Here is a 15,484-nt window from a genome sequence, read left to right as displayed (position 1 = left end):
TTTGATTCCCCCCTCCTCTCGTGCTTCTCTCTGTTGTCATGATTCTTATCTCTTCAGTCTTTACTATTCTGCCTTCATTGATCAGTCATCTCAAACATTCCACTGGTGTACAGCTGGGGAGTGGAGGAGGCGGAGTACAGTAGCGGCCCTACTGCTCCCTTCAGTATCGAAAAAAAGGCTTTGTCTACAGTGTGCTGTATCCGCACTGTCTCTAATGGACCGCCACGTCTACATTAATCTTTTTTCACTTTACTCCTTTTTAAGGGGCCGAGTATATAGCATTCTCTTCACCCAACGATCACTGATTCGAGTTCCACGGCCGGCCACTGAGTGGGTCGCCCCCCGACGATCCACCTGTAGAATGGGTCCCTAACTTTACACCTGGGGAGGTGAAAGGTGGTAGTGCAGTGTCGGTCACACCGTCTCCTTGTTTACCCAAGGCTTAGTCTTCCGTGCGCTGTTTCCACTTCGCCCCAAACCGGCCGTCAGGTTTGTGAGCTTTACCTCACAGCGTTTACGTGTCCCCGCAGCGTTTTTACATCTTTTAGGCTAAAATTTACATAATTCAAGAGTAAACATTGAGCACCTCCACCATGATAATAGCACCACATGACTTACTTTGAGCAGCACTCCTACACGGTGGGCGGGAGTTGTATTTTCACGTGACACGACGACGTCACACTGGTCCAGCTGGGCCACCACCATGGGAGGAGGCCGCCTCGTGGGGGTACACGTGCAGGCCCGCGCACCTCCACCCACACCCTGCACAAACACACACAAAAATTACTTCTAATAACTCCGGATAAAGTAACTGAGATATTCCTTTACTACAGATTAATAAGATATGACCCACAACGGTTCCCTGAGAAGTATTACCTGACACCTTAATTTTCCAGAGAAGATATTGAACGGAAACCAGTGTTTATACATCGATATGCAATAATTAATAACATTACTGGTTATAATTCATTCAGACATAAGAAAATATGATGTGAAAGAGCAAGTGAAGGAACTGAGAAAGTTTTAAAAATTAACAAAAGTTGTGACTTCATTCTAAGTAAATAAAAATAATAAATAAATAAATAACATCTTCAAAGTCAGAAGTGAAACAGAAGGTGATAGAAGAATATAAAAAAAACAATTAGAATAAAGTCTTAGAGAGGAAGAAGGAATTCATAAATTACGCTACTCCTACGAACCAATTTCACCCGTGTTCGTAAATGACAAAAACAAACAAAAACTCAAGACCCCATATAAAATAGCAACACCTACTAAAAAATAAATAAAATAAATAAATTAACAAACCTTGCAACTGTAACGCTAATGAACCATCAATGAGTAGTGCTAAATATAAACCGCCTGGAAATAGAGGAAGCGTTCCCCGGGTGACCTTCAAGGGCCCGTATAGTCTCTCAAACGTTGCCGTCTAAAATAACTGCTAGACCATCCTAACCTCTTGACGGCCGTGCCACGTGTTCCCCCAAACAACAAGAATAAAGGAAGAAATTATCCCACAATAAAGATAATAAGAAGAAGAAGCAAATAAAGAGAATAAACAATAACAAAGAAACAAAAACAAGGAAATGAGGATGAAATTGCCTTGACATGTACACAAAGCCAAAACAAAACAAAGAGGAATAAATTACAGAATAATGATCAAACAAACATACAGAGACAATACTAAACACACATACAGGAAACTACAGGAATACAAGTACATATAATATACTACATCTCTACAGAAGCCCTAAGAGTCACTGTAGTAAGGTGCTGTAGGGTCCCTTCAGCGATTATTGACTAAATGAATATACTGTAGCTGTTAATGAAGAAAACAATAGGTGTATATTACAGTGATGAGGGAGCATTGTTGGAGGTGAGGGGGCAGTTGTTGGAGGTGGGGGCAGTTGTTGGAGGTGATTGTTGGAGGTGAGGGCAGTTGTTGGAGGTGGGGGCAGTGTTGGGTGATGGGGCAGTTGTTGGGTGAGGGGCAGTGTTGGAGTGATGGGGCAGTGTTGGAGGTGAGGGGGCAGTGTTGGAGGTGAGGGGCAGTGTTGGAGTGAGGGGGCAGTGTTGGGTGGGGGCAGTGTTGGGGTGAGGGCAGTGTTGGAGGTGAGGGGCAGTGTTGGAGGTGAGGGGCAGTGTTTGAGGTGAGGGGCAGTGTTTGAGGTGAGGGCAGTGTTTGAGGGTGGGGCAGTGTTGATGGGGGCAGTGATGGAGGTGAGGAGCAGTGTTGGAGGTGAGGCAGTGTTTGAGGTGGGCAGTGTTGGAGGTGAGGACAGTGTTAGAGTAAGGGGCAGTGTTGGAGGTGAGGGCAGTGTTGGAGGTGGGGCAGTGTTAGTGGTGAGGGCAGTGTTGGAGGTGAGGGGGTGTTGGAGGTGAGGGGCACTGACCGTATGAGTCAGTTCCATGGGGTATGTGGGCGTGTCCGTGGTGAGCTGAGGGTGTGCGTGTGGGGCAGGGAACCAGCAGGAGGCCATCCCCGCCTACCTGCAGCTGGGTGAAGGTAGGCAGCGTCCCGGCAGAGCAAGAATGTGATATCTTCCTTGGGTGTGCCATCACTACCTGTTGGGAGGTGGACACGTGACTGGGGTGAGACACGGGTAAACAGATGACATACATACAAATAGACAGATAAACAAAAATATATAAGCCTACATCTATAAAGCTGTATTGTATATATACAGTATATATCTCTTGTCAATATCAGACTTAAAACACACCAACTATACAATAGCATCAATATTGACAACACACACACACACACACACACACCGTCCACCCCACCACTACAGTATTGCCTTGCATGTATACACCTATTTTCAAAGCAAGGAATTAATTAAGACAGACATACAGGTAAAGTAAGATGCAGTAAGGTACACTCTCGGACGTGCTACCATACACAGTAGCGCCCCTGAAACAATGTACTAACGTGGGGTTGCGTCACGAGTATTTGGAATGGAAGGCGTGGGTATGATGCCGGGTCTCTGTTACTTGTATTGTTTGTCAAGTACTTCAAGAATAACAGGCAACAGTAATTAAACTAGTCACTATGTAATCAATAGAAATTCAAGTAGCAAAATTAACTAGTTTTATTTTTGTTACCCCCAAAAATTATTGATGTTACTGAATAAGTCTCTGTACAATCATATATCGTATTCGTGGCTGGAGGACCAATCTTCATCCTATTTGCTACCTCTTACAATCCGATAATACAGTTTGTACATACTATGGTCGCCCTAGTAATGCATATAGTATGTACAACGTTTTTATCTCCGTATAAATATATATTCAACATTTTACTCACACTCATTACACAACAATACTATGTTACCGAAAGCAGTAATGAGTATAAGATAACCCTTAAACAGTTATATGTTAGGTTGTAAGTCATGTCATGTTTATTGGGCGTGCCTTCCCATACATAGAGTATCGAGTTAGTGGAAATACAGAGACAAGGAGTAAGATAGTGTTGTGTGGTAGTAGGGAGGACTTGTGTGTGTATAAAACACCTGACGCAGCGAAATAAGTCAGCCCAGGCAGGGTCTGATACGAGCGGCGCCAACACTCTAGACCAGTGGTTCTTAACCTGGGGGGCGTCAGTAATTTCAGGGGGGGCGCAAGCCATAGGAAAAATGTAGGAATTTCTCTAATTATAATTATAGTTTTATTCTCTTAACAAGAGCGTGGGCTAATATTGAAAAGTTTATGAAAAAATGCAAAAGTATCGCCTTATAACTTTAGTTTCTATAGGCTACTTTTTTGACTTAGGGTTTATTTCCTGTACTTATTGACCCCCTCTATCCCTCGAAACCCATGAGGGTTACTCCTGGACCTGTATACTGCTCGTTGGTGACTGGTGAGCCCGTTCTCTCCCAGTCTTCTGCACACGTCCGTGGCAATATTCCTCTTCTCTCACATTTATTCAGTTAAGGCTGTTGGTATGTGTCAGAGCAACAGTGTAAGAGGAAATGCTGTTCTGTCACCCCATGGAAAGTTGTACAACAGCAGCAGCTATTTTTCATGATGTATCAAACTTCTTTCAGGAAAACCAACTTTCGTGGGACTCGCTGGTAGGGTGTGCACTGATGGAGCTCCAGCCATGCTAGGTCTGCAGTCTGGATTCATTACAATGGTGAAAGAAAAAAATCCGTCTGTTGTAGGTACACACTGCATACTTCATCGTGAATCCTTAGTATCAAGAACTTTACCTGCTGAAATGAGGGATGCCCTGAACGTGGCTATCAAGGTACTCAACTTTATCAAAGCTGGAGCCTTAAACAGTCGTCTCTTCAAACTGCTGTACAGTATTTCCGCATATATTCTTGTACATGAGACCAAACGAAAGTATTTTCATGCCGCGTTGTTGACTTACACCACATTTAGGTTAGGAATCATGATAATCTGTGGTTTACGACCTTCGTGGTGACAGGTATGACGTAATAAATTAGAAAATTCAACCCTAATCCTCAACTAAAGAATCGTGTGACCTTCAGTGACCATCAGACCCTATTTTCCTCCACGATAAGCGCCTCGATCCTGTAAACAATGAAACAAGTGAACATCGTCAAGCTCCACGGGGAATGATGCTCTAGTGTGTACCAGTGCGTATTGTTTACTGTGCGAGCATCTCTGTGCACTGTTTAAGTCTGTGTTTGTCTAGCGGTGCTGCCTATTGTCTGCGATGAATGGTTCTTTACTGAACAGTGAACGAGTTTTTTACAAGATGTCCGCTTCTCTGACACACACACACACACACATGCACGTATACAAACATGTGTGAACAAACTCATGCACAAACGCAGCCACACGCACTTGCGCACACAAATACCAAATAATGCACATATAAACAAAAGCATACACACACACACACACAGTATAAGCACATGTTCAAACAAACACACATTCACACAGAGGCACAAAAGACTCACTTATACATAGATTTACAAATGAACAGGAAAATACACACTTTTCTATCACCGACGCTTTAATTTTATTCTTCTTTTACAGGCATTAGCCCACGGGCACAGGTCACTGACCCACATCGGGGCCGGGGGATGTAATAATAATGATAATGATAATTCATAGTAAATAAAATTTATAATAAAAAAATAATAAATAAATAATGATAATAATAACAACACAACTGCAATAATAATAACGTAAAGAAATACAAAAGTTAAAAAAAAATCAAAAGTGAGAAACAGTATACAGTATGTGTGTTGTGTTGTCAACCGTAAGAGAAACAATTGAGACCCTGCAATTGTGTGTAAATGAGGCGAAAAGTCAGATCAGCAACCTGGGACTTGGTCATAATTTTCGTGATGCCATATGGCAGCAGGGTCTACCATTAGACAATACATCATGCTTCCAATATCTTCCCAAGCGGTAGTACCTCCTTAAAACTTTAATTAGAGGCAATTTAAAACTAAAGACATTCTTGTACATCTTAATAACAGAGGTCTCAAAACTCTACTGACCTCACTCAAAATTTCTAATGACAACTTTTAAAAACTAATGACAATTTCTAAAAACATTATTTTCCAATTTTTAAAAATTTCGGCAACTTTTAAAAACTAATATCAGAGCTTAGACATTAAATTCACAAATCTTAAAAATTTCGCATTATAAAGCTCAAAGAATCAAAATTACAAAACCTCAAAACTCCAATAGTGTGTTCCTACTTCAGTACTAGAATACCTACAGTAAGGTGACTGGTTAAAGGGTCCCAGTCCTTACAGGCCCCAGTCCTCATAGGCCCCACAGACTTAGAAGACTTTAATTCTGCAATATGTCCCAGCTTAACTGAACGTAACTAGCAGGACTGACTAAGGCCATGTCCTAGTGGGGCTCAATCCTGTTAGGTCCTAAATCTAATGAAGAAGGGTTAGAGTGGAAGAAATGAAAGAGACAGGGAGAATATGGCTGCGTTGTATCTTAAGAGAGAAAGTCGACTCTCGGAAGGCTAACCAACGTTACTACGATCACCGAGTCTTCAGTGGGAGGGCTGATAGGAGCCGGAGTTTCATCACCATCATCTAAATCATCATCAGTAGAAGCAACACCGTGACCACCGCGCCGCCTCCACACTTTCCCTCCATTCCCCAGAGGTTGCGAGTAGAAGTCGTCTGTCTCGACGAGTGAGTGTCCAGTCATTACAACCGGAAGGAAGCTACAGCGTTTACTTATATTTTAGTAGAACCTCGAATAATAGATATCCACCTGATTATGCAACAATAATCAGTACGGCGCTGATGAGCGGGGTTTAGGCCTTTAACACGTATTTCGAGCTCTTTAATCTGTCAATGGTCAACACATTTGGCAACCAGACCACCTGGTCAGGAAAGTTATTCCATACCTCCACAAAGAAATCTAACCACAGCCATGTGAGGGTCAGTTGTGGTCTACTCCAGCAGTCACTCTACTCCCACCACGGCAAATGGAAATAAAGACCTTACGGAGGAATGTTGGCAGTGATCAAATATTGTTAAGGCAATCATTTCTGAGTGTCACCATCTGGCCAAAGTGTGTAACAAACCTCACTTAGGATATGAATGAAAATCTCGGTCCCCAGTATAGTTCATCATCAAAATACAAAACATTGCTTACCACCGTCTCAATAGTCAGCGTCAACAGTTTTGCCTACATCAGTACTTGATACATACATCCCTTGCGTTAGTAAATCTTGGCCATAAAACGCTGTCTCAGCATTAGAGATAAAGCAATGTTGCAACAACACATTATACGTCACACTGGTATGTGTACCGTACTGTTTGTGGATTTCTGTCAGCAGTTTATATTACTCTCCGCGAATTCGTAATGCAAGAGAGGTACAACGTATTATTTAAAAAAAATGCATTGCATAGTTATAGTAGGACGGTCATTCAGCAAATAAAAACACGTAACGTTTCTATGTCTTTGAAAACGTCGATAACAACATGCCGGTCAAACCTTCCCAGATTTTAAGGTCACCTGCCGACCTCTCGAGTTTATTGTGTTTTCGCATTTCAGAACCCCCCACTCCAATTTCACCTTTCTGTTCTGTCCTAAATGTACGGTTACCTGTTCTATTAACCACTTTTACAAGTCCGACTCAAATACTATTGCAGTTTAACAGAGAGGGTCTACCTTATGACTTCGATTCTATTCATCATCGTTTTTCTATGTAGAACTTTTATTATACATTGTTAGAGAATCTTTGTCAACTAAAGCGTCGTTAAAGGCTGTCATGAGAAGTTATGAAGGTCAAAGAGTACTCTCTCTCTCTCTCTTGGATCAATTTTTTTTTTCCTCGCTTCATTTGATACAATCAGTGAAAAGAGTTTTATACCACAAGAAGGTATGTCATAAGTCGAGCTCCTCACTTTCAGATAACGATAAGAGAGATAGAAGATGCTGTGCTGACTGCTGACCTCACTAATTATCAACTTAAATAAGAATATTATATGGATACTACAATGTTATTACTCACCTCTTGATGTATTGACCAATTTATCAGTACCGTATACAGGATTTATCGTCTTCTTCGTCCACTACTCAATGTCTCTGAATCTTTAACACCATCTTGCCCATTCCACTTATCTTTTCACTAAATATTTTCTAGACGAAGTAGAATTAATTATGTTTCGTCCAATTTAACATTACAAGTTTAATGATAGGTTTGTCTCTTTATCAACACTACGTATATACATTCGTTTCACTGCTATGATAAAAAGTTTGCCTAAAGTTTTCTATTGGCAAGAGTATAATTTAGATGACAAGAGATTAGTGCCTGGCCTGACACACTTCACATGTTACACGGGGTAAAGACACGCAACAGGTTTGTATGCATTTTCATGTCAGTCCTTACAAGCCTTCCTGTACGAGATTTCACCAAGGTACTCCAACTACTCGTATTATGCCAAACGTACGATGAATATAACCTACTTAATAATTAAACATTTTTTGTTTCATTTTTTTAAGAACCTGTTATTTATATTTATGGCTCTTTGGGTGAAATATATTAAAGGTTGACAATGTTTAAGGATAAAATCTTACATAAATACACAGATGCGAACCCCATAAGGCAACACCAGGTAAAAGTATAGAGGAGCTTGACCTTGTACCAACCGCGCGAGATTTTCCGCGTGTAGGATTTTTATAGTCAGTCATACATTCTCGTGGGAGGCAGAGGCATCGCTACCCCATACCTCAGTAAAAATAAATTGACTATGGGATTTCCCTCCGTCAATAAGATTTACGTTGAGCAATAAAAAGGGGTTTTCGCTGCGGACGGCCAGGAAACTAGAGACGAGTTTTGCAAGCCAGGGTCCCACTAGTACTAGGCTGTAACTCATTACCATCCAGCCAGTGACCAGACTTAATTATAAATATATGATCATTAGAAGAAATTAAATTGAGGACGTAATATAATAAGAAAATACCAGTTATTTAAAGCATAAAATGATCGTGTGTGTCATCAATCCCCATTCCACTCCTGATCTTGGAAGCTAGTAACCAATTCTTCATTGTTCTACCCTTATTCCGTACAAGTTCCAGATCATAGAACTTTATCATTATTAGTTTTTTATTCCTACTCCTCATTAGTGGAGCTCCCTGTTCCCTTTTCCCATCCTTGTACAGCTTTTCATCACTAATTTTATTGCGAAGGAGGCAGTCCGCAGATACACTATTAAACAACAGTAGTAAACTTGCAGGTAAATTACTAAGCAACAAGAGAGATCAACAGGTAGACTGTTAAGCAACCGGGAGGGAAGGATGGAGGGAAGGAGGAAGGGATGGGAAGGAGGAGGGGCAACAGGTAGACTATTAAGCAACGAGGGGAAGGAGGAAGGGATGGGAGGGAAGGAGGGAGGCAACAGGTAGACTATTAAGCAACCGAGAGGGAAGGACGGAAGGAAGGAGGAAGGGATGGGAGGGAAGGAGGGAGGCAACAGGTAGACTATTAAGCAAGAGGAAGAGGGAGGGAGATTCAAAAGGTTGTCTTTCAAATATATGTGTTTAGAGTTGTACAAGGTATTTATAGCTGTATGGGATGTAGAAGTTGTATAAGGGATATATATAGGAGTTGTATAAGGGTTGTAATAACTATAATGGATATAGGAATTGTAAGTCTTGCCATAGGTATATGCGGAAATACAGCGGCTATATACTATAGCTGTTCAGTGGATGTGTATGAAGTTATAGACCCGTACAGTATGAGGAGAAAATGACAATAATCGGCTTCAGTGTAGTTTAGTCACCCTCTCACTCTTCCTGTGTTTGCTAATGCTTCTCCACCCAAAATTACCTCGTTGGCTTGGCTGTTCCGCCCATGAGTGACGAATTATGTACGCTATGTATTTCTCTAGTGTACACTGAAGCAGGACTTTGACAAAATAAAAAGTAAATTGGTCGTCCACATGTAATTTCTAAGTGTGAAAGAGATAAGAAACATTGGAAGCCAAGCCCAGTTCACATCTATTGGTCGATAGTGACAGTATCTCTCATTAAGGGTCGTGTTGAATATGAATATCTATTGTAGTGTTACAAAAGAACTCGGCAGATTTGTTATTAGCTTTTTTTAACTTCGCTTTAATGATTTCCTCATGTTTATAACAATGTCAGGACTGTTCAGTGACTGCGTTGGGAGCTTCGAGTGGAAACAGTTCTATCTCATAATTTTTAATTGATGATAAACTATAGTAATTATTGACGTTGTTACACGCTTAAAGATTTAAGGTATGCAGTGCTGTGAATATCTACCCACTTGTTCCGAGATTTAGGGGTTCGTGGACAGCATTGGGCGTCAACAGAACTTTTGTCGGTGACTGTACAGTACAGCCTTTTAAAAAGTATTTACAGAAAACACTGAAGTTACTGAACCAAGTCTTTTCGTTATCAATAAACCCTGAATATAAGGCAGTAGGCAGCTACCAAACAGGGAGGTACTACCCCCTGGGAAGATATTGAAAGCATAATGTGTTGTCTAATGGTAGACCCTGCTGCCATATGACATCACGAAAATTGTGACCTAGTCCCAGGTTGCCGATCTGAATTTCTGCCCCATTTACATACAATTACAGAATCTCAATTGTTTCTCTTACTTTGACAACACAACATACATATATTGTTTCTACCTCTTGATCTTTTTTTTTATTTTTGTATTTCTTTATTATTATTTTTTTTACAATCTATATAATATGAATTATTATTATTATTATTAGTATTAGTAGTAGTAGTAGTATTATTACATTTTCGCCCCCCTTCCCTTCCCTGCCCCCGATGTGGCAGACCTGTGCCCGGGTGGGCTGAAGCCAGTAAAAATAACGTGTATGTGCAATATTTCTTGGACAACGTGTATTAATGGTTTGTGGTACTGTAGATACTGATCATTCATGCCTGTTATGTTTTTTAATAGAAGGAAATGGAATTGTATTTGAGGTCTGTTGGTTACTATTTTTGTATAAGTTTGATATATACTGGTTATCATATATACGGTTTTATTACATAATGTGAACTTGTAACATGTGAACTTTCAACGTTCCCTCTAACGTAAAGTAAACGTAGATGTTGAAAGCAATCTGGCTGGACGCACGGCTGAGTATTCCTGTCAGTAAATTGATGTCATTACACCAGCCAACGGAGCGCTCCGACTCTCCTCTGCAACTCCCAATTGACGCTCCTGCTGGTCTAGCCTGACTGCACCACGCACGGGTATTGACAGCACTAACACAACGTTGTTTCGCTGAGTCTACCTAAATCTATCTACACCCCGGACTAGCACTCTGTTGAATTTCCTGCCACATTATATTTTGTTCCTGTAACCTCCTGCAATGAAAAAAATCTTTCTTCATATATGTTCAGTATTTGCAAGGATGCGGCTTGGTGAATAGATATGACAATGACACGTGTGTGAACTCTCTTTGTGCTAAGTGTGCGTAAAATCTTATTATTTTTTCCACCTCCAATATCATCGTCTAACCCGTTGACGACGATAATTTAACCCTTTAAGGACGCGGATATAATCCTTTGAGGACGATGGTTTAACCCCTTGAGGACATGGTTTAACCCTTTGAGGACGGGAGTTTAACCCTTTGAGGACGATCTCTGTCAAACCCAACATGCAATACTTTCAGTGCAACAAATATCAACCAAACCTGGAGATATTGCTTCTCCTCTTTTATCTATTATTCCGAGTATAATTTTCTTACCCAGGTGATATATCAGTGGGGGAGGCAAGGAGGGAGTGTGTAACGACAAGAGCGTGACTCCTGGCCTCCCATCGCTTCCCTCTCTAAATCAGTTAAAATCGACGCTGGGTTCTTGTCAAAATAAAGGTAGACTTGTTGTCGTCCACTGCAGCCGTCCCGAGAAGGAGCTTACGTGTGTAGGTTATCTGTCAGTGCACACGGGAGCTGTGAAACAACTTAAATAAATAGCGATAGATTTTGGTCAAAGTTAGCTAGTGGACCCATAAAAAAACGCATACATGTTCAATAATCGGTATTGTCTGCTATTATAGTTCAGCTTCACGGCATTTTGGACTTTGTGAATGCGCGACTGGGACTTGCACCGTTGCACACCCTTCCTGACAACCTTGTTTCTAATAGAGCCATATCGAAGCAATAAACGAGTAGAAAATTGTTGTAATTACAAAGTGGTGAAGCATTCTCATACCTTCGAGGCTCAGGGTTTGGGGGTGTGGGACAGGGGGTGACCGGACAAAACCCCAGTCTCATATATAAAATAAAACACTTTTATGTTTAGGTTAGGTTAGTTTAGTGTTGACAGATGACAACCCTGGGTTGGGGTTTTGTCATGGAACCGGGAGAGGGTGAGCCCCCAGTCCTAGCCCTCAATTCCCCCAACAAATCTCTGATGCACTCCTGCGCTCTATAATGTCTTGCTCTATCAGTGATTTCCAAATTTGGATTTGTAGGACCCTCGTCTTATTACTGTCTAATGTCCAGTGCCTGAGATTTGTCTATGAGAGAGAGAGAGAGAGAGAGAGAGAGAGAGAGAGAGAGAGAGAGAGCTGTTGCACCACATCACATAGCAGAACATGACAACACGCGCCCGCTTTATTTACCCCTGCCACTCAACAGCTGACTCACTCAATACATGACACACTTCATACCGCTGGTGACTAACACACACACACACACACACACACGCGCGCGCGCGCGCGCGCTCCCGCATAAAACACAGTACATTTCCATAAGTACTCATACACTTACACACTCGTAAACACACACGTATACAAGCGTAAACGCAGGCAGGCACTCACACACCAGAAAGCAGTAGCAATGGAAAACAGACCAGTACCAATATAAAGTACAAGTGGGAAACAGGATAAAAAGTGGATAACAGACTAACACAACTGAAAAGTAAATGCGCCATTGGAAGGTTGTTCTGCTCCTTTGGAACGTAGAACAACACTTTTGGAAAGTAGAATAGTACCACTGGAAAACAGACTAACACCATTGTAGAGTAACGCCTTAGGAAAGTAGATTAACACCATAAAAAGTAGACTAAAACCACTGGAATGTTAACGAGCACCATTGGAAAGTAAAACAGCACCACCGTAGAGTAGAATAATATATTAGGGAAGTAGAATAATACCATTGGAAAGTAGACTAAAACCTTTGGAAAGTAAAATAACAACATAAGAACATCAGAAAATAAGGAGTCTGCCAGACCGGTTGGCCTGTGCATGACAGCTCCTGTCGAGAGTTACTACCACTCTCTATCATCCATGAATCTATCCAGCCTCCTTTTGAAACTTTCCAGAGTTCCTGCACTTACTACAAAGTTGGTGCTTGTTCCACCTGTCCACCACCCTATTTAGAACCAGTTTCTTCCTATCTCCTCCCAAAACCTAAACTTATCCAACTTGAATCCGTTGTTCCGAGTCCTATCCTGCTCGGATATTATAAGAACTTTATCTATATCTCCTTTATTGATTCCTTTCACCCACTTAAATACTTCTATCATATCTCCCCACACTCTTCGTCTTTCTAGGGAATGCAAGTTAAGTTTCTTTAACCTATCCTGATATGGAAGGTTTCTAAGTCCCGAATCATTTTGTCATTCTTCGCTGCACCGACTCTAGTGAATTTATATCCATTCTATAATAGGGGCACCAGAACTGAACAGCATAATCGAGGTGCGGCCTGACTGGCGCAAGATATAGTTGCAATAAGACCTCTGCAAACTTGTTACTTACACTTCTAGATATAAAACCAATACTCTGTTTGCCTTATTTCGAACATTAACGGACTGTTTTCTGGGCCGTAGGTCGGGCTTACAAGTACCCTAGGTCTCTTTCACAGTCGACTTCTCTAGGTTGATGTTGTTAAGGCTGTATACATGACAGTATTTGTTCTTCCAATATTAAGTGCGCTGCACTTGCTGGTGTTGAATTTCATTTGCCATTTTTCAGACCACCCCTGCAGTTTATTTAGATCCTCCTGTAATGCATTTGCATCCTGCCCTGAATTAATTGCCGCCCTATTTTGGTGTCATCCGCAAACTTGCTTATGTCACTGCTGATCCTAGTATCTAGATCGTTTATGTAGATTATGAACAAGAGTGGGCCTAGTACTGACCCCTGGGGAACCCCACTGGTTACACGGCCCCACTCAGATTTAACACCATCTACGCTGACCCTCTGCGTTCTATCGGTGAGCCATGATTTTATCCAATTTAAAACTTTCCCTCGATACCATGAGCCTTAATTTTTCTCAGAAGCCTCTGATGCGGTACTCTGTCAAATGATTTGCTAATGTCTAAGTAAATAATATCGTAATTTTCGTCATTATCTACTAATTTCGAAAGACTTCCTCAAAACGTTAGCAGATTTGTTAGACAAGATTTTCCCTTTGTTAACCCATGTTGAGAGTCGTAGATTAATTTGCTTTTCTCTAGATGCGATCGGATGCTATCTGCTATAATTGATTCAAGAAATTTCCCCACTACTGACGTCAAACTGATCGGCCGGTAATTTGACGCTGATGCTCTGTCTCCCTTTTTGAATATGGGTACTACATTTGCCTGTTTCCACAAGTCTGGCACAACTCCAGGGAAAATTTCATCCGGCCCTGGGGATTTTGTTTTCTTTAGTTTATTTATCTTCTTAAGAACATCCTCTTTTCTGATAGTGATGTTCTTTAATTTCTCTTCATCCTTTCCCTTAAATATCAGTTCCACCTCTGGAATTTCATGGCAAATTTCTTCTGTGAAAACTGATAAGAAGTAGCTGTTCAATGCTTTGCTTATTTCTTCACTGCCATTTATCACTTCTCCCCTCCCTGACTTTAAAGGCCCAACTTTGTCCTTGACCTTTGTCCTATATACCTGGAAAAATCCCTTGGGATTCGCCTTGGGTTCCCTTGCTATTTTGATTTCATAGTCTCTCTTTGCTTTCCTTACATTTTTCTTAGCATTCCTAGATAGTTCATTATACCTATTTCTGAGCTGCTCCTCCCCTCCCTTTAATTTCTTATATATTCCTTTCTTTATTCCTATGTCATGTTTAAGTTTTCTGGTCATCCACCTTGGCATAAATTAGTGATATATTAAAACATATCAATGTTGAGTTGATACATGTGACTGAGGATCAGATCGAAGGGCTTATTGGTATTAGAGCACCACTGGAAATCAGCCTGGTACTGTACCATTGGATATATGAATGTCACCAGAGTCTACCAATCCTGGCCATCACACTAGTATATGTTATGTTATCACTGCAGATGTGTGGCATTACAGGATGAACTGATACAGTTATCGAGGGACACAATAATTGACAAAGTAAATGATACCAATGTAAAATAGCGTGGCCTTGGTTATATATTCCCAGACTGCCTCGAGATAATTCGGCCGATCAATCACACACTAGCACCACATGGGCTAGGTTAGGTCAGCAACTCTTACAACACTCTGCTAACTGTGTCAGCTATTAGTGAGGTTACAAGTCACGTCATCCATGTGGTGCTGGTCTGTGATTGGTCGGCCTAGTTACCTGGAGACAGTTAGGGAATATGTGCCCCGGTAATAGGAAACTTTGAGCCAAGTTTGCCCAAGGGTGAGCAGTGTGGGGACAATGTACCAGGCACCATACAGAGGGTTGGCTGTCTTGATAGAAAGGACTGAAAGGTAAACGTTCTTTTATGAGGAAAAAATGGGAAAAGTTGGGAGATTATATTTGCATTGACACTATTTGACAATACATGCTATATGCAGTACAGTCTTAAATGCGATATGCAGATAATTTCTAACACTGTAACGTTGCTCAACTCAACTGCTCCTTGAATTTTTAACTCTATGCTCGAACAATTTATCCTTGTCAGATCTGAGAGTGGAATTATGTTCAAAGTATTTCAACAATGTTCTTCAGAAAAGGCCACCGTTTAAATGAAAGATAAGATAGGACTTAAAGGGTTAAAAGTGGAACATATTATGACAATTAGGAGAATATGTGTTATCTGCTTAGTGATTGATTGTGGTG

At 41.1% G+C, this 15,484-nt stretch overlaps 1 protein-coding gene across 2 annotated transcripts in view; it reads right to left on the bottom strand.

The window, feature by feature from the left end:
- LOC121875970 overlaps window positions 1–735 on the bottom strand; it is a 43,336-nt gene extending 42,601 nt beyond the window's left edge. For both annotated transcript variants that reach the window (XM_042380791.1, XM_042380793.1), the window contains exon 1: window positions 619–735. In XM_042380791.1, the coding sequence (XP_042236725.1) occupies window positions 619–705 (87 nt within the window). In that variant the 5' untranslated portion in view covers window positions 706–735. The remainder of the gene's footprint in view (window positions 1–618) is intronic.
- Between the last annotated feature and the right edge of the window lie 14,749 nt (window positions 736–15,484).

This window comes from Homarus americanus, unplaced genomic scaffold (genome assembly GCF_018991925.1).
Source record: "Homarus americanus isolate GMGI-L3 unplaced genomic scaffold, GMGI_Hamer_2.0 scaffold42818, whole genome shotgun sequence".
Classification (NCBI taxonomy): Eukaryota; Metazoa; Arthropoda; class Malacostraca; order Decapoda; family Nephropidae; genus Homarus; species Homarus americanus.
Note: the sequence above shows the minus strand (reverse complement) of the source record. Positions and strands in the feature narration are given on the sequence as shown.